The 19,668-nt window shown below is 40.1% G+C and overlaps 1 protein-coding gene across 1 annotated transcript in view; it reads right to left on the minus strand.

Annotated features, from left to right (window-relative positions):
- SPAG17 (sperm associated antigen 17) overlaps positions 1-19,668 on the minus strand; it is a 220,697-nt gene that overhangs the window by 17,027 nt on the left and 184,002 nt on the right. Inside the window, 8 exon segments of the mRNA XM_025453376.3 lie at positions 976-1,120; positions 3,694-3,838; positions 6,868-6,928; positions 8,884-9,068; positions 10,355-10,491; positions 14,676-14,801; positions 16,992-17,097; positions 17,827-17,926. Coding sequence (XP_025309161.3) covers positions 981-1,120; positions 3,694-3,838; positions 6,868-6,928; positions 8,884-9,068; positions 10,355-10,491; positions 14,676-14,801; positions 16,992-17,097; positions 17,827-17,926 — 1,000 coding nt within the window. The 3' untranslated portion in view covers positions 976-980.

Below are 19,668 nucleotides of genomic sequence, written 5' to 3' on the forward strand. Positions count from 1 at the left end.
AAATTTCCCAGTTTTAATTCCAATTTGGTAAATGTGATAGATATGACCCACATGAATGAAAGCTCTTTGGGATCCTTAATAACTTTTAAGAATATTATGTCCAAAATGTTTGACAACCACAGGCTTATTTGTAAATTTTCAAGTCCAGAAGGACGTCTTGGTGTTGGTGCTCCTGCTTTTTGAAAGGTCAGCTTAACATTGAAAACAGTGCTTCTGGGATCCCTGGGTGGCGCAGCGGTTTGGCGCCTGCCTTTGGCCCAGGGCGCGATACTGGAGACCCAGGATCGAATCCCACATCGGGCTCCCGGTGCATGGAGCCTGCTTCTCCTTCTGCCTATGTCTCTGTCTCTGTCTCTCTCTCTGTGTGACTATCATAAATAAATAAAGATTAAAAAAAAAAAAAAGAAAACAGTGCTTCTAAGAACAAACTTTAGGATCACATTGAAGTAGGTTAGATTTTTACATCATCTACTTAAGATTCTCTGAGCTTCAGTTTCTTTCTTTTCTTTCTTTCTTTCTTTCTTTCTTTCTTTCTTTCTTTCTTTCTTTCTTTCTTTCTTTCTTTCTTTCTTTTTTAAAGATTTTATTTATTCATTCATGAGAGACAGAGAGAGAGAGGCAGAGACACAGGCAGAGGGAGAAGCAGGCTCCATGCAGGGAGCCCGACATGGGACTCGATCCCGGGTCTCCAGGATCACACCCCGGGCTGAAGGCGGCACTAAACCGCTGAGCCACCTGGGCTGCCCAGTTTCTTTATTTATAAAGTAGGAAAGATAATATCTAATCAGTAGTATGAGGATTCGATACTGATAATGTATATAAAGAAGTAGCTATTATAGTTATTTAAAACAAGTATTTCCATCCCACCAGGTTAAGTGCCTTCTTGGTTTCTGGCTGTAGGAAGAGAGGAACAAACATGAGGTCTAAGGCCTCACATCTGAATGGCTGACATTAAAGTTCCCATTTGTTACTTACTGGACCTAATGTGGAGAAATTTTACGGGACATGAAGACTCCAAGTGTAGAGGAAGAAATCGTAGAAGTCCTCTGGACCATGGGATTTTCTTTTCCCTGAGGAAAATCTTTTGGTCTCTTATCATAATTGCTGCTTGTCAAAACTGGTAAAATACTCATTAAGGACTATGACTGTCATGACCAAATGATTTGTGTAAACAAACTCAGATAACATTTTAGAATCAGAACCTCTTCTCTAGCATCTTTAGCTCCATACTTTTCTATGAAATGTGAATTCTACAGATTCAGGCTTAGGGGATGAAGGGTGGATATTGATTTCTTGGAATTTCTCCTGTCCACCCAGTGTATACTTCTCTGCTGTGTGGTTAGTCTTCCTAGAGGAGCCATCAGTCACCATAACCAGGTCCCAAATCACATCAGCATCCAGATGTCATGCTTTTTTCTGTGGGGAAGGGATAGATCTTGGGAAATGGGCAATGAATTCTCACTATTGACATTAGAAGTAGATAAAAGATTCAATAAAACTCTCTTCCCCATCTATATGTGCCTAACTGATAGATGGCCTTTAATCTATGAATAAGGAAATAGATAGTACTGGCATAAATGCTAAATGACTTGATTGCTGTAACCAGCAGCAGGGATCAGGTGCTCTGGATCAGTATCCAAACACCTGTGTAAAGAGGATATGAAGATTGATTTAATTCCTAGAGGGAAAAACTGGTTCTTTGGTTAGGTTCCTTCTATTACTAACAGAAGAACCCTGCCATCAATATAAAAAAAAAAAAAAAATCACATCCACAGTAAGGTCTTTCTGATCACCCCATTTTAAATTGGAATCTTCCTTAACATTCCCTGTACCGTGTTTCCTACTTTTCATTTTTCTCTATTGTACTTATCAGCACCATTGTAGTCCACATTTTACCTATTTTGTGTACTGTCTCTTCTCCCACTGGAAGAAGCTACATTGAGGGCAGGCATTTTTGTTTCTCGTTCACTGTGCCTAGAACAGTTCTTCACACATTAGTGACACCTTTGAAATAAGTGAACAAGTGAATTCAGCTCCATTTCTACTGAAATTAAGGTCATCTGATACAAGTTCTCCTAAATCTCCCCTTCACCCCCAGAATGTCTAGATCCTTAACCATCTTCACCCGCTTGCTTGCCCTTCAGCTCTGTTCTGGACTAACCTCTTGCTCTCCTTTGGACACTGCTGCTTCAATACTTCCTCTCATTCATATTTTTAAATCTTTCTCTTCTGATCCATTCCCTTCAGCCAAATCTAGCAATCCCACTTAAATCTGAATTCTTGACATCTCTATGCATTTGTCAACTATGTCCATGTTTTTCTTGAAATTCTTTCTGTGGCTTCTGAGCTATTTCTTGGTTTTCTAATTGCTTACTCTGTCTCCACTGCTTCCTCTTCTTCCTCCTACTCCCTAAGCAGACCCAAAATCTCTGCTCCTTTCCCATACTTTCAATTGTCACCTTTGTGTAGATGATGCTTAAAATTACTACATCTCCAGCTCTAACTCCCCAATTGAGACCCAGTCCTACATATGCATGATTCATTACTTGAGCCCAAAACCTTGGAGTTGAACTCTTGTCTTCTTACTTCCTTCTATCAAAGCGTTTCACCTCAGATTTTACAGCACCCCCACCACCTGCCAAGTGCCTTTCCATCCATGTCTCTTTCACTATTGAGACATGATAGTTCCTGTCCTTACACTTGGCTTATTGAAGTGGCCTTCCAATGGCTCTTTGCTTCTATTTGCATCCAGATGCTCTTCTTCAACATATCTAGCAGAGTAACACTGGATTCATTTTTACAAAAATATATTATTTCATTTACTGGATTAGAAATCTTCAATGATTCACTCTTGCTTATATAATAACGTTTGATCAGGGATTCAAAATCTTCCATAACTTGATTCCAACCAACTCCCCCATGATGTTTCCTAATACTCCCTAAGTTCTCCACAAATTGAACTTCCTACCCTTCTCAACAGCTCTCTTCTTGCTGTGGATTTGTTCATTCCTTCTATCTTAAGTTTCCTTTCATCAAAAGTTTTCGCATTTTATAAGACCCAGCTCAAATACCAAATTGATACATAACACAAAGTACTATATGTTTCATGTCACTGGAGTACAGAATATAGGAATCAAGTGTGAAGACTTTATTTCTGTTTCTAGATTATAAGTCTTTTGAGAAAGAATCTAACGGCCATTTTTATATATGATAAAATATTCCATACATTACCTTGTATATAATAGTTTACTTGACCTCTGTAGGTATCCATATGTAAGACACACTGATATGAAGGTGTGTATGTGTAGGAATATCCATTTATCCTTTATAATAAGAAGGTATCTTCTGTTCCCTAACAAGATTACAAGTTTGTTTTGATGACAAAGATTTGCTTTTCAAAACCGTTCTGATTGTCTGATACCCCATAGTTAGCCATTAACCTTGGCATTTATGCAACTCAGTTACCATACATGTACTGTGTAACAGGCATTTTGCTAGATGCATACAAAGATGAATGAAGACACAGTCTTCATCTGAAGAAATTTAGCTCTATGGTCTTAAAATAGAATTAATGAAGCTATGGAATACGGGAGCGAGGAAGTTAGGGAATAGCATTTTGACTTCTCATTTCCCCTTGCTCAAATGTAATTTTTGCTCTATTTGTGACTACTTAAGTTGAGCTTTAAAGGATATTTGCTTCCACAGGTAAGAACAGGACGTCATGCTCAGTCATAATCTCAATATTGTGTGAGATGTGTGTTGATCCCTTGGTACCATCCTCTCCAACAGCCATGGCAAATAACTCCACTTTCAGTTCTGTTTGCAAACCAGCTGCCACCTACGGGACACAATGTAGCTTTAGAATCAGACATATCTGAGTTCAAATCTTGGTTTTAACATGAATTTGGGCTAAACTTTTTAATCGTATTTTCTCATATATAAACATGGCACTAATGAATGATCACTGTTATGACATTTAGAGGAGTTACTTTGTAGATTAGTTAGGTAGAATTTCATGGAGCAAATGGGACCCAAGATAAATTGTTGAAGAAGAAAACCAGGTGCTATTTAGGAAGAAGTGTAAGAAAACTAAATGCCAGTATACCACCGGTGGTGATACTGCCACCACTTTTACAATGCCCATAATTATGCTGTTTCTTGAATGTTAGCAGTGGATTTCTTTATTATTGTTGTTGTTATTATTATTTATTCATGAGAGACACAAAGAGAGAGGCAGAGACATAGGCAGAGGGAGAAGCAGGCTCCCTGCGGGGAGCCCGATATGGGACTTGATCTCAGGACCCCATCCCAGGACCCCGGGATCACGACCTGAACTAAAGACAGATGCTCAACCACTGAGCCACCCAGGTGCCCCAGCGGTGGGTTTCTATGGATATCCTTGTGGATAAAGACAAATGTAAACTAAGAGAGTCCCTGAACCCCACAACTTCCCCTTTCCTGCCCCTTGGTTTATAGTGTTTCTTTCTTTCTTTTTTTTAAATCAAATTAGCCTGTATTCAATCATTAGTAAATAATAAAAACTTTAAAAAATGTTCATACTCCACGGTGTCCATCGAAAGATGAATGGATAAAGAAGATGTGGTTTATGTATACAATGGTTTATAGTGTTTCTAATGGAGGACCTGTGATGTGACAAAGCCAGTAGAGGGAGACAGAATGAGCTTAAATGCCAGACTGCTTAGATCTGAAAGCCACGTGGAAGAGGTCTGGACCAACTAAGAAGAAACCCGATATATAATGAAGAAGAAACACAGCAAGGAATGGGCTTCTTGCCTTGTTCCTTAAAGAGAACACTGGCCAGGAAAGAAAGAGCTGTTTGTATTCCTAAGCTGCCTCTCCAGGAGGTAGGTTAAAAAGCAGACTTGAGAACAATTATCTGGAAAAAATACATCAGAAACCACCACATGGAAAGCAAATAGATATCAATATATTTTTTTTCAGTATAGTTTATAAATAATAGAGCTGAAAAATGTTTCAACTTTTTCAACAATGTGCTTGTGAAGGTCTGCTTACTGGAGGGTATCCAAGTCTCCATGTCTGAGGATCAGGCCCTTCGCCCTGGAGCCCAACAATGAGGGCAGGGCTGGGATGACGCCACTCTGCACAAGGCAGCTGGCATCCCGCCACCACTCAGGTCTACCCAGGCTCTGGGCATATTCATTCAGTGTTGGCATAAAACCAAGCTGAGCAGTGGTTAGATTTACATATGGAGAAGTCTATAGATTATATTTTTGCAGAGCCAAAACTTACTGTCAAAAAAATAAAAAATACTAACAGTAGAGAGTGAGCTTCAAAGAATACATGCTGGGTTTTTAGTACCTACAAAAGTTGATCCAACAGTCATTTTGGCTTTTGGCATCACCCCTACTTTAAATGAAAAAAACAATCTGCTAACTTCTCCCAACAGTGGAAGAAGAGCTTGCTTTAATTTTTGTTTTTGCATTATGTTGCAAAGTTTCTGGAATCTTGACACAGTACAATGATGAAATATGACAGAGAGGTACTCATGAATTGGTGGATCTTACCCCAAAGTATATTTCTGTTTGAAATTGCAGCCTGCAAACTACCATATTATAGACCATAAGATTTTAGGGCTGGAAAAGGACTAAGAAATTATCAGGTCCATACAACTTCTTTTGCAGATGAGGAAAGCAAGGTAAAGGGGGTTAATTAACCAACAACCTCACAGAGCTGATGGTGGCACAGTCACAAGAAGCCAACTGATTTTGCACCCTATCAAACTGCCCCTACTGTGTCAATGTACAATTGTGGCTGTTTTAAGATCCTGGGACTCCGTGGACTCTGTGTGCTGGTTATGGAAGTGGATGCCTTTGCCTGGTATTCTCATTAGTTCATGTGTGTCCCTGTCTGTGATGAACAATCATGTGTCTACCAGATGTCTTCACTTCATTCAATCACTTAGTTATATACCTTGAGTCCCATTATGTGCCCAGCTCTGGGAGCAACATAAGAGTCTACTCATGTTTAACATCCCTTGTACCCTGTCCCTATAAGTAGCATTCAGAGTTTGTTGAATGAAATGGAAGGAATGTGAAGATGATGCACTGACCAAGGAACGAATGCTAAGATTCACAAGTGTGATTTTATTATATCTTTTATACTATTTTATATATTTTGTGTATTTATGTATTTTTAAACTTTTGTTTACTTGATACTACATTTCTGAAATTATAATTTAAAGCAAGTGGCAATATAGGGATTTTTTTAAAATTAAATACCCCATTTGGGGGGAATGTATCAAATAAAGTTAGAACAAGTTGACATTAAAATTGGTGTTTTCGGAGGTCTCTGGAGACATGAAGCAGCTGATGACTTTAATATATTACTATTTCTTAGAATGTCATTAAAATTCTCTGGCAAATAGCAAAAGAACAAGCCAAATTTATATAAAATACAAAGGATAGACTATTTATTTTTCCAAGGGACTTTTCATTTAGCAGAAGAATTTATTACAGGATACCTTCAGGTAATCAGCTCTCCTAGTGCATGTCAAATCATATTTAATTTTTAAAAAGGCGTCTTTTCCATATAACTGTATATGGCTGTAGTATTGGGACAAATGAGTGAACTTCAGAAAAGTTTCCATAGCTGGAAGTTTAACTATTTACGCATAGGATTTGTCTCATGGCTATTACCTGCAGTCAGAGATGTCAAGCCACATGGTGTACTCATACCAGGAATCTTTTGCTTATGATACTAAAAAAATGAGACTTATACATGATTTAACCTGAATGTATAGAATGACTTAGCCCACTTCCCTGGAAACATGCACACACGGACATGCACATACATGGGCGCACACAACAGAGAGCGCATAGGACTTACAGGTCCGGGTTTGTGAGTCACTTTCAGTCCTGTGCTGGGTGGGGGCTGCTTCACCCTAAATCTACCAGGCAAAAAGACGGGAATAAATTTATGCCATAATGAAAAAGCAATGAATAGACTGGGATGTTATAAAATCAGGAAGGTGTTAATGTTTGCTACAAAGGAGGAAGGGGGGATTCCATACCATTAGGAGAAGAACCCAATAGTCACTTGGGAAAGGGATCTGAGGCCATTTCACAACCGCCTTTCCAACAACAGTTTTCATCAGCGTCAAACAGACTCCAATCCCAGTTTCAACCCTCTGTTATTGGATGCTGCCGAGCAGCTTGGGCCCGGGCAGACGGTCGTGAATGTTTGGCTGGTGCGTGCACTGCAGCGTGGCCGCCAGCGTGAACACCAATGCTGAGTGCCAGATCATTAAGCTGAAGAATAAAGGCTCTTTTGGAAAGCAGTGGAGCATGGGAGCCAGTCTTGCTCTGTCGTGGTATGGGGCTTGCATGTTTGGGGAGAAGAGAAACAGAAAAGGCTCAGAAAACGTTGGAGAACTTGAAAGCCCCAGCTCGCACGTGGTGCCTCTTGATCTCTTTCCCTGCCTGTGGTTTGTGGGTTCTGCCTGAAGGTTAAAGACCTGGAGCAAATTAAAATGCCAGGGAAACAGGGAAAGCCTACCTCCACTTTTGACCTTAATCCTGCTCTTTCTACTATCAACTTCGCCGCCTGTGCTATAGTGGCTGAATTTAACAAGCTGAGGAGTGAAATCTTGCAAGCTAAAATTCTATACTGAGTAGATAGGATCTGCGTGGATGAGTTTCACTAGTTTGAAGTTGATTCTCTATTTCTCCCCACCCATTGTGTGGGCAGCAACCAAAAAAACAAAACAAAACAAAACAAAACAAAACAAAAAAAACTCAATAATGTCTGATCTGGTGGCCTGATTGTTTCTGAGGAAACACACGTGATCCTGAAGCTGGGTAGTTGCCTCAACCAAAACGGGATGTTGATCTTTTAAACTGGATGCATGTGTAGCTTTGTTCTGTCTGATGTCCATTTTCGAGTTCAGTATCACAAACTGGAAGGACTTGCCACTTACACTGATCATAACTCTGCAACTGAAATATTTATTGCACTTTTTATGTGGGGGAAAAAAAAACCCCACATTACACTGAAGTTTAATTCAAAATAGAATATGGGAACTTTCATAATGAGGAGCTGCCTAGTATAGACATAGAATATACTGACCCAGTGGGAAGGACTGAACTCCCGCACAAAGCAGTGACCCACAGCCATGCTGACAAAGCATCATGCCACAAACAAACAGGCCCACAGGGGATCTGAGATCCAGCCTTGCTCTAGCCTACAAGACCTAAAAACATGTTACTTTGATCCTCTGTAATAATCTCTAAGGTCTGTCTCTACAAGTTCTATAATTTTATTGATCTAGAAACAAAGGACTCTTTTTCTTGTCACTGAATGCCATATATAGTGTATTTTCAACTAGGAGGAGAGGTTGTGAGTTATGATCAAGTTAGATCTTCAGAGGCAAAATGGCCCTAATAACTCAGGTTGTTGTTTTTTTTTTCCTTTTTGCCTCAATTATTCAGAAATAATGTAATGAAAGTCACTTTTAGGTCAGAAAGTGCAAACATGTCAGCTGGTATTATAGTTGGTGGTGGATTTGAGAAACAGACTTTCTGAATTTTGTGCACTAATTACTGTAACACTTGTACAACTTCCCTTTTACTTTTTGCTACTGTTGATCAGCCCTTGAGTCGCTTCTCCCAAAGTATAAATAAGAATTCATGGGAGGGCCAAGAAGCACCCACCACATGGTTGAAGTCTGATAAATACTGAACTGGCAAAGAATGAATGAATGCATGAGTAAATGATTGTATGAATGCTGTGAAGATTCAGGAGTCAAGTTTGGTTCAATAAACATTCAAGGATGGAGGTAAGCCAAAGATAAGTCCCTGCATAGGAGAAGGTGACGTGCACAGGCATCTGGTGCCTCAGCCTCACCTGCAGAAGTCCACTCCCACGTTCTTGAGCTTTACAGTGGTTGCGTAGGTGTGTCCCTCTTTAAGCACGCCAAACTTCACCGATGGTGGGAGCAGGTGGAAACCAAAAGGGGATGAATTCACATTATTAATGGCAGCAGATGCAACAGAGGATGTTTTCACTCTTCCTCCGACAGAATCCTGCACCTTTGTGTGAAGAAAACAGTAGTCAAATCAAAGGAAACGATTTCTATGTCACATTCCCAAGATAAGAAAAAGGCTCAACTGCCAAAGGAAAATAATCACTTGGCTGTGGGAATAAATGAGCATCAACAAGTCTCCTGTAATCCTAGAGCAGCACTGCAAGAAGTATTGTAGGCTTTGTTTTAAGGATAAAGAAGCTCAAATTCAGAGTATTATAAGACACCATTTGCTCAAATGATAACTGGTGCAGTAAAGGTTCAAAGTCAAGTTTGCCTGATTCTAAACTTTATGCTCTTGGCACCAGTGATTAGCAAACTTCAGCTTCTGTCAGAATCACCGGGGAAGCTTGGTAAGCCCCAATGTACTGATTCTACCCCCAGAGTTTTTCAGTCAGTAAACCTGGGATGTGGTCCATGGACGTGCATTTACAAGTTTCCAGGCACTTCCAATGCTGCTGGTCTGGAAATCAGACTTTGAGAAATATTGCCCTGTGCCTGTGATATTCCCCAGAGCAGCCACATGGAGCTCGCCTGGGAGCTTGTTGGAACTGCAGGTTCTCGGGCCTCAGTGACTCAGAATCTGCCTGCTAACCAGATCCCCAGGTAATCCATGTGCACATCAAAGTTTGGAAGTGCTCCTACCACATAGTCAGGCCATGGACATTGCAATAAATTCTGTGGTGGCAGTGAGCACTGTGCCATGCTAGTATCAAAGACTATCTAAACTAGATTGGTAGGCTCAAGGCAGGGTCCCCAGCAGAGATGAGAGGGGATCTTAATCTTAGAGGTTTTGAAGAAAAAAGGAGCTTGGTACTTCTGGAGAACCAAGAGAAACCCACAAGGCTGAAGTGGGTATGGGGTAAAATGAGAGTAGAGAATCAAACAGGGCTTGTAATGATGCTGCCGTTTGCATTTTATCCTAAGAGTCATGAGAAGGGTGGCCAATGATCCCCTTAGACAGTAGTATGCTGGTAAACTGGCTCTCTGAAAAGAAGGCGGATCAGTAGCATTTGCTACTGATGGTGCGAAACCCCCAGCAGGCTGATTTCAAGCTACCAATGGTTTAAGAGCTGGATCATAAAATTCCCCTCCTGAGCCTGGGTGAGCTGACTCCGGCAAAGCACAGTCTTAGCTCTCATCTCTGTGTGACCTGAACATCTTCACAGGGATGCGATCTCACATGTACAGTGAACAGCAGTACCCAGCAGCTGGAAATGAGCAACTTCAACGAGTCAGGATTACATAAAATGCTGCCTGGCTCTGGGACACTGGTTTCCATGTCTGTTTTACCTTCGTGAGAGGTTGAGACTTGGGCTTGGAACTCAACAAGTAGTGTGGTAGCCTCACTTTCTCTTTCCTGGCTTGTCCTGTGACATCCTGCAGCAATGACTGGGTTGGAATTTTCACGGGCTCATAGGATTCTGGGTCTGTTAGAAGGTTTAAATTGTGACACATGAAGATTTTATTCAAAGACATCTGAGGTCCTACCAGAGTTTATGAGAACATAAACCAATTTGGGAAACTTTTATTCTTTCCTTTTTAAATAACTTATTTAAAGAAATAAAGGCTTTTTATCAATTCTAGTGTTACAGCTTTACATTCTATGAAGAGATTTTATCTAATATCAGTTTTCACAACACCCCTAGGAGATGGACAGGGCAGAGTCTCATTAGCATCATCTCTTTTAAGTAAATGAGAAAAATCAAATTCTGAGAAGCTGAGTGACCAGGGTTCTCTCCATTAAATCAACAAGGTAGAACACAATAAACACTGACTCTGAAAGATCTCTTAAAACCAATGGGAGAGAAATCTTAATTTTGGGGGTTCAACTATTACATTTACACTTCTAAAAAGTGGCTTAGTGGGGAGCTTGGGTGGCTCAATCAGTTAAGTGTCTGCCTTCAACTCAGGTCATGATCTCGGGGTCCTGAGATCAAGCCTTGGGTTGTCAGGCTCCCAGCTCTGTGGGGAATATGCTTCTCCCTCTCCCTCTGCCTTTCCCTCCAGCTTGTGTTCTCTCTCTCTCTCTCTCTTTCAAATAAATAAATAAAATATTTTTTAAAAGGGGCTTAGTAATTACAGATAAATTAAGCCAGGGAGTTAAGTCCTCAAATCGCCAAACTTGGTGAAGGAGTGAGCAAAAGTAGGTAGTTTATAGAGTTGCAGTTGTATACATTTCTCCAAATATCCAGGAGGTTGAAAAAGAACATTATTTTAAATCAACATGTTTGAATATCTTTTCATGCATTCAAACCACCAAGACAGGGAAGGCAAGGAGTTAAGTCCTCAAATCGCCAAACTTGGTGAAGGAGTGAGCAAAAGTAGGTAGTTTATAGAGTTGCAGTTGTATACATTTCTCCAAATATCCAGGAGGTTGAAAAAGAACATTATTTTAAATCAACATGTTTGAATATCTTTTCATGCATTCAAACCACCAAGACAGGGAAGGCAAAGAAACTAATATTCAAATGTCCAACATCTGCAGGCAAGCATCACAGGTATGTTTTTAAATATAGCATCTTACTGAATCCTCATAAAATCCTACCAGCTGAGGGAGATGGTAATTATAATTATTGTATGTTCAGGACTCTCCCCATTGCCAACCTCATCCTCAAATTCCTACCACATATATTTCACTGCTACAATATCTCTGGCCCCAGTCATCAGGATGGCACATGACCCATGCAGAGCCAATGCAGGTTCTTCACCAGGATATTTCCACAGAAGACAAGAGGTATAATCTCAGCTTGACTACCTGGATATGAATCTGGAAAAATCAAAATCTTGGACCTCTATTGTCATGGTCCTTGCCACAGGGATATAGTCTGTTCTTTGCAGAAGAGGATAAAACCAAATGGGGACAAGTAGGGATGGGGCAAGATGGAGGCAGGGAGGATGCCCAGAGAGAGGGGCAATCAGACACAAGGACACTCCTGAAAGGTGAGAGTGTCTGGATCAGTCATCCTTGGGCTAGCACCATAGCCACTATTCTGTGGTTCTGAGCTTCTGAGACCAAGACATATCCCTCTCCCCCGCCCTCCCCTGCCCCACCTGCCACTTTTCTGTTTAGTGAATTTAAGTTTGAGTTCACTCAGTTACAAATCAAAGAGTCCTAAATAATAGTAGTATCTCTCTTTCTCTCTCTCTCTCTCTCTCTCTCTCTCATTATAAATGAGGAAACTGAAGTTAAATAACTTGTCCAAGAAACTGAAAGAAGTGCCAGGGCTGTAATGTATGCCTAAGTGAGTCAAGACTCCACCAGGAACATGCACCTTCTACTAGAGTGAGATAACAGAAAATTTATATACCTGTCTCAGTATATAGATTCCTGGTTCCTGGCATGGAACTCCTAAAACCTTTGGAATTTCCTAGATGATAAGAGTGCTAGGAACATCTTTTGTTCTAATATTTCATCTTTAACCCAGCTTCCTGACACAGAGCTCCTAAATGCGGTGGAATTTCCTGGGTGATCGCAGTGTCTTTTGATCTGATGAGGCTACTCTTGGCAGGCTCCTGGATGGCTTCAAAATGGGGGTTATTCACCAGAAAGAGCCAACCATGATTAGGAGCTTGGAACTTCCAGCCCCGTCTCCACCCTCTGGGAAGGGGAGAGGCAATGGAGATTTAGTTAATGATCAATCATGCCTACATGGCGAATCCTCTTCTTCCTGATTTTCACACTTCAGAGTTTGCCTTTGGGCCATGGTTCTCAAAGTGTGATCCTATACCAGCAACATCAGCACCACCTGAAACTTGTTATGGCTACACATTCTCAGCCTTGAGACTGGTCACGCAGTACTTACCCTGGGGACAGCCCTGGATTTCTCTTGTTCCTCTGCCCCACATCCATTTGACCAGCGAGTCCCATTGCCTCTACCTCCAGGACATATTGTTCTAGTTCATTTGCGTCCTACCTTCCCTGCCTCCACTGCTTTGACCAGGTCTCTGCAGGTGCTCACATGTCCTGCCTCAGTGGCTTTCTCCCCCCTCACTGTTTCCACTCGTCTGCTCCCCCTTTCCCTGTCACAAGCTATTATTCACACAGCTACTGGGGTAATCTTTTAAAAATACACTTAGTCATGTACCTACCCTGTTCACAGCCTTCCAGTGGTGTTTGAATCAAAACTACACATAGACTAAAATCCCAAGCTCCTTATGCAGCTTCACACAGTCTTATCTCTGCAGCTCCCTCTGACTTCACCTTTCTTTACTTCTTCCTTTGTTCATTTTCTTCCAGCTGTATACCCATTTTTCTGCTTCTCCCCTAAAGGTCTTCATACTTGCTGTGTCCCTCTCCCCCAGTGTTTGCACAGCTGGCTTCTTCTAGTCCTTCTAAGCTCACATGTTCTTTCCCAGAGGGGCCTCCTAACTGCCTGATGATATGCTGTCCCTCTCCCCAAGACACTCTCTATACATAATACATGGTTTTACTCTGTGATAAACAATATGAATTTATCTAATTCTAATTATTTATTATCTAGGTCTGCCCATAGTATGCATAGCTCTATAAGGCTTTACACTGCTGCATTTCTGTGCTTAGAACATGCCTGGCACATAGTAGGCATTGCATAAATTGTCCACTAAATGAATAAACTTTATACAAGAGATAACTTTAAAATCAGGAAGGCAAAAGTCACGTGTAGGGTAAATTCCTCAAGTTACCCCAAAATGTGGCAAGATGCTCCTTCTGTAAGAGGTAACTAAGATCTATTGGCAGACTCCCATTTCACTTTACTTTTTTTAAAAGGATTTTATTTATTTATTCATGAGGGACAGAGAGAGAGAGAGGCAGAGACATAGGCAGAGGGAGAAGCAGGCTCCTTGCAGGGAGCCTGATGTGGGACTCGATCTTAGGACTCTGGGATCAGCACCTGAGCCAAAGGCAGATGCTCAACCGCTGAGCAACCCAGGTGCCCCCCATCTCACTTTCAATAGGGACCATGTCCACAGGTGTGAAGAAGTGCAAATTCACCTACAGGATTTAAATTACTGTTTTTCTTTTTTCTGACAACCATAAAGTGGAATTAGTTTCAGTGAAATCAGTGTAATGTGATTCCCCCTGTACTATAATGACTTTGTATTATTCCATACTTTAATCTCTGCTACCTCAGTGCAATGATGTGCTGCATAAGATAGAGACTACATTCTATGTTTCTCTTCTAGCACCTTCAGATCAAAAAAGTACTAAAATGGTAGGTAATCTGAGTCCAAATACCAAATTACTGGCTGCTCCAAAAAAGCTACCGGGTTCCTGATCTTTAGTAAACAAGGCAAGCTCTCAGATCCATGAGGGATGACATCAAATTATGCAACAAATTAATTAAAATAAATAAAATAATTTAAATAAAGAAATAGACTACAACAACAATCTAGAAAAATATATTTATCATTTTCTACTTTCAATCTGGGACTTACAGTCATTCTCAAAATATTTTTTGAGATATTTTGATGTGCTAGGAAGCCTTACAAAGCTCTTTAGCTCCAGGATCTGTGACCCTTTAGAATTTTTTCTGTAACCACAACTATACATTCAGATCCCAGTGCCATCTTTCCTAGTCCAAAAAGACACAATCTTCAGTTTTGAGAAAGAATAAATAAATAACTACCATACCGTCGATAGGTTTTGATAAATTTTCAGTTTGGTTCTGGCCAGCACACTCCGTGATGTCCACAAAATTCTTCAGTTTTGGAAGACCTGTTGTTCTTAAGGATTCCTGTTCTGAATCTTGCTGGCAATCTAGAGAACCCCAAAGAAATATTATAAAGTAATACTCTGAACAATGATACAAGGACTACTGATGTTTCTACTCTTCTTTACAATGAATGATGTGCTCTCCCAGCCCTGTCTTTAGAAAGATCAAATGGAAAAAGGCCACTGAGAGGCGGGGATTCTTTATTATATGATGCAATGTTTGCCATTAATGAATAGGACAGCATTGGCCAAGAACACACTCCCTGCAAGTTAGCTGGTTCTACAAGATAACACAGTCATCATCTTGGTTGGGTTATGAAGTAGAGACCAAGTAATTTAGCCTACTTTTACCTAGCAAGAGTATCTGAGATGTGATTTTTTAAAAAATTTCCATCTTAAATCCATTTGTTATTATGACAATGTAGGTCTTTATTAAAATGTATCTAAGAAGTACAACACAAAACAAATTTAAGATAAATCTATCAAGGGGTGCCAGGTGGCTCAGTTGGTTGAACGTCCAGCTCTTGATTTTGGCTCAGGTCATGATCTCAGGATCCTGGGATCTAGCGCAGACTGGGCTCAGCGGAGAGTCAGCTTCAAGATTCGCTCTCTCTCCCTTTGCCCCTCCTCTTACTCTCTCTCTCTCTTGCTCAAATAAATAAATAAATAAATAAATCTTTAAGAAACATAAATATATCAAGGACTGGGGATGCAAATACATTTCAACTTGTATGTGGGCCGCTCTGGCTGAATAGTGGTGGTTGCCTGGAGGATTGTAGAGAAACTTACAGCATCGCTCCCTTTCAAGGGGACAGTAAGCTTCACTGAGTAGAATTGTCTGCCTGGGAGCAGATGGGCACCAGCACCAACAATCTTCATCTCTGATTTCTCCCATTTTGTGTCTAAGCCATTGTTAGAGCCTTACTCTTTGCTTTACAAATTCTGTGGTAATCAGATGTTTTCTCTGGCTATGCTCATTCCAGGCAGCTGGGCCCCTGATACTGTATTGTACAGTAGAAGACTCCTCTATCTAGGTCATTTAGCTACCCAGTTTATTAAAAAGAATTACTAAATTTCGTTTCACCCCTAAATTCTCCAACATGCATCTCTTGAAATGGAGACATTTTCTACACGTCCGTAACACCATCATCACACCCAGGAAAACTCAAAGATATTCCACAATGTCCTCAACCATATAGTCCTCTATTCAAACTTGTGTAGTTGCTCCAAAATATCTTTTATAGCTTTTTTTTAAAGATTTTATTTATTCATGAGACACACAGAAAGAGAGGTGGAGACACAGACATAGGGAGAAGCAGGCTCCTCCCAGAGAGCCTGTGCGGAACTCGATTCCCAGACGGGAATCATGCCCTGAGCTAAAGCAGATGCTCAACCACTGAGCCACCCAGGTGTCCCTCTTTTATAGGTGTTTATTTTCTCAATCCAGCATCCAGAGAAAGAGAGAGTGAGTGAGTGAGCGAGTTGGGGGAGGGGCAGAAGGAGAAGGAAAGAAATCCTCAAGCAGACTCCCCACTGAGCAGGGAGCCCAATGTGGGCTCCATCTCACAACCCTGAGATCATAACCTGAGCCAAAACAAGAGCCACTTAACCAACTGAGCCACCCAGGTGCCCTTATTCTCTTTTAATATAGAACAATCATCCCATTTTTTTTCTTTTAATTCCATTGACTTTTTTTGAAGAGTTCAGGACAGTTATGTCATAAAATATCTACACTCTGAATTTGTCTGATTATTTCCTCATGGTTAAATTCAGGTTAATGATTTTTGGCAAGAATTCTACATAGGTCCTAGGCACTTCATATTGCATTATATGAGAAGGCATCTGATCTAGGCTGTCACAATTGGTAGAAGTTTGATCACTTGGTTAAGCTGGCAAATGCCTTATTTTCCTCCTTATAATTAGGTGTGATATCATGTGAGGTGATAACTTGAGCCTGCATTTTTGACCTATTCTCCACCAACCTTTCATTACTCCCTTGATTTGTAAATTAGCCAGGTCTTCTAAATGTTTTTAGATAAATTTTAAGCATACAGGATGAAAACTAAATTGTATTTATATCTTGGTTTTCTTTGTAATATACAAGTCACAGTAGGTTACATCATTAGCTATGATTGAGACAAAAGATGGTAGGAACTAGTTATATTTTAAGAGGCCTTTATTAGGCATTCTGCATTTAGCACATTAACAGGAATAAGAGCTACATGAACATATTACCTGGATGAAGTTCATCGGATGCATTCGGAAGACCTGTTTTGTTTGCATCTTCCTCTGTCTTTGTAAAAGGAGGCAAGTTTTTGGAAAGGGTGTCCAGATTATTAAACTGAAAGGAAAAACCAAAAGACTTCTTTGGACTTACACTAGCCTGGATGGCAATCACCACAAGAATGTTAAGTTGATGAGCCATGATGAAAGCGTATACATTTTTTTATGCTATGAAAAGAAAGTTTGCAAACTAAAGGTTTTTCAATAGACTATTTAACTCCATTCTAGATTTTGTCATTCTGTCATACATTCCTATAACTTCTTCTTAGGCAGCAATTGATTACTAACAGCATCTGGAAAAGTCATAGCAATACAGAGAGCTCTAAACACATGAAAGCATTCATGTTGCTTGAGAGTTTCAAGGATTCGTAGAAGAGGGGTTCTCTGTCTCCACGGGTTTCCAAGAACTCATAATGATTTAGTGCTATTTCAGCTGCAGATGGATGCAGAAATTTTAATGGAATAAAAGCTTCAAAGTATAATTTATAAGAGGATAAAAATAGGGGAGAATTGGGCCCAAAAAAGGGTTTAAAAGAGATGGGAGAGGGTAATTAATAGTGATAATGCAAGGCAGGAGAGGTAGAGTGGTAGTAATACATTGGCAGTGAACTCCTTAGGTGCAAGACTTGAAATTAGTCTTTTCATATGCTTGTGAGGACATGGATTTGATGAAAGGTAAAGTCAGTTGGGCTGATGTGGGAAAGAAAGAAACATCAGGAATGACATATGCATTGTATCAACTTTTATAAAGACTCATATTCAATCATTGTTAATTATATTCAGTTACCTGAGACTGATATAACTTGCTCAATTCAGATTTGAAGTAGGGTGATATGACTTTGTTCCTAATTTCCTTTAGGTAATTCTGCGTATTTTCAATTTCCTTCCTGGTTGATATTTCCATAATAATAAAAAGAAGACACAGAATATTTAAAAATGTTATTTGCATGTGTTTTTGCTTTAAATCCCATAGAAAATGAAATCACCAACAATAAAACTGATAAGAATGAACTAATCTGACAATTTTTTTTTTTTTTTTTGGTCAGTTTGCATTGGTCCATTATTCTGCACCTTAGAATCAGTCACGTTTCCTACTTCAGAAATTAGACTTTCTTTTAAGATGGAAATAATGATGCCAGGTGGTAGTTTGGTTTTAACAGTTGATCCCAAAAGACTAAAATCCACATGATTGACCTTTTTTGGCTTGTCTTTCAATTCTCTGAGGTTTAAATGCCAGCTTGATTCTACTGATTTCTATAATTTTTTATAGCAGGGGTAACAAAAGCTAAAACTCAAACCTAAGGAATTTGGTTTATGACTAGCATGATCAATGATTAAAATAATCAGTAAAATAAAAGTAATCATAACCCTGATAGTTGTTTTTCCAATATCAGAACCCTATATTGGGGAGGTGATACACCAGCTAAAAACTTCCCAGCCTTTCTCCTATATGTAGGAAGGCCAATGACAAGTAAACTGAAGTCACTATGTAAGACTCCAGATAACCTTTAAAGAGGGCTGACACAGCAGGGAGGCTTTCCCTTCGTCCTTATCTCATCTCTTTTCCTACTTCCTGAAATATGGGTGAAATGGCTGCAGCTGCGGCTGTGATTTTGCAACTATGAGGCAAACTTGAGGATGAAAATCACTGTGCTAGGCATGATTAAAGATAAAAAGAAGAAATCTGAGTTCCTCACAATGTTGTGGTGCTGCTTACCATGAACTACCTACTTCTAACTTCTTTTACACCAGGAAAGGTAGGCTTCTTTCTTGTAAAGGTACTGATGTGGCAGGGGGTGTCTGTTAAATGTAGCTAAACCTAATCTTACCTGAGATAGTTCTCATTTTTAGATCCTTATTATATGCCAGATACTTTATACATCTGATCTTACACAAACTCTATGAGTTACTTTTTTAAAAAGATTTTATTTTTATTTATTTAACAGAGAGAGAGAGAGAGAAGAGAGAGAGAGAGAGCACAAGCAGGGGAAGCAAAAGGCAGAGGTGGAAGGAGAGGGAGAAACAAGCCTCTTGATGAGTAGGGAGCCCAATGATGGGCTCGATCCCAGGACCCTGGGATCCATGACCTGAGCTGAGGTAAGGTCAGATGCTTAGCTCACTGAGCCACCCAGGTGCCCCTATCAGTTACTATTATTATTCCCATTCTATCTGTCAATGGGATAGACCGATACTTAACTTTTCCAGGTAGTAACTTACTTTAAATCACAGAACTAGTAAGAGTTATGTAAAGTCTGAATTAAAACCCAGGTTGCCTACCTCCAAGCCCATGAGCTTCATAAGTGCATATGCTAGTCACCCAGCATGACTGGGTAACTATCTCTCAAGAGTTGAAAGATACTTCTGATATTAGATGGCCCAGTGATCCTCACTATACAGATAAGCAAAACTGAATTCTTGAGGTAAATTTTGCTGAACTAAAACAATCAGCTGGCATCATTCATCTGTAAGTAATCAAACTGGAACTGACTTTAGGCCCACTGGCTCTGAGACTAGTGCTCTTTCTCTTACACTAGCTGGCCTGTCAGAAAATACTGGCTGAATCAAAATATCATCTTAAACAACAACTTTAATTCCCTATTAAAATATCTTCTCTCTACTGCCTCACCTG

The sequence above is a fragment of the Canis lupus genome, chromosome 17 (genome assembly GCF_003254725.2).
Source record: "Canis lupus dingo isolate Sandy chromosome 17, ASM325472v2, whole genome shotgun sequence".
In the NCBI taxonomy this organism is placed as follows: Eukaryota; Metazoa; Chordata; class Mammalia; order Carnivora; family Canidae; genus Canis; species Canis lupus.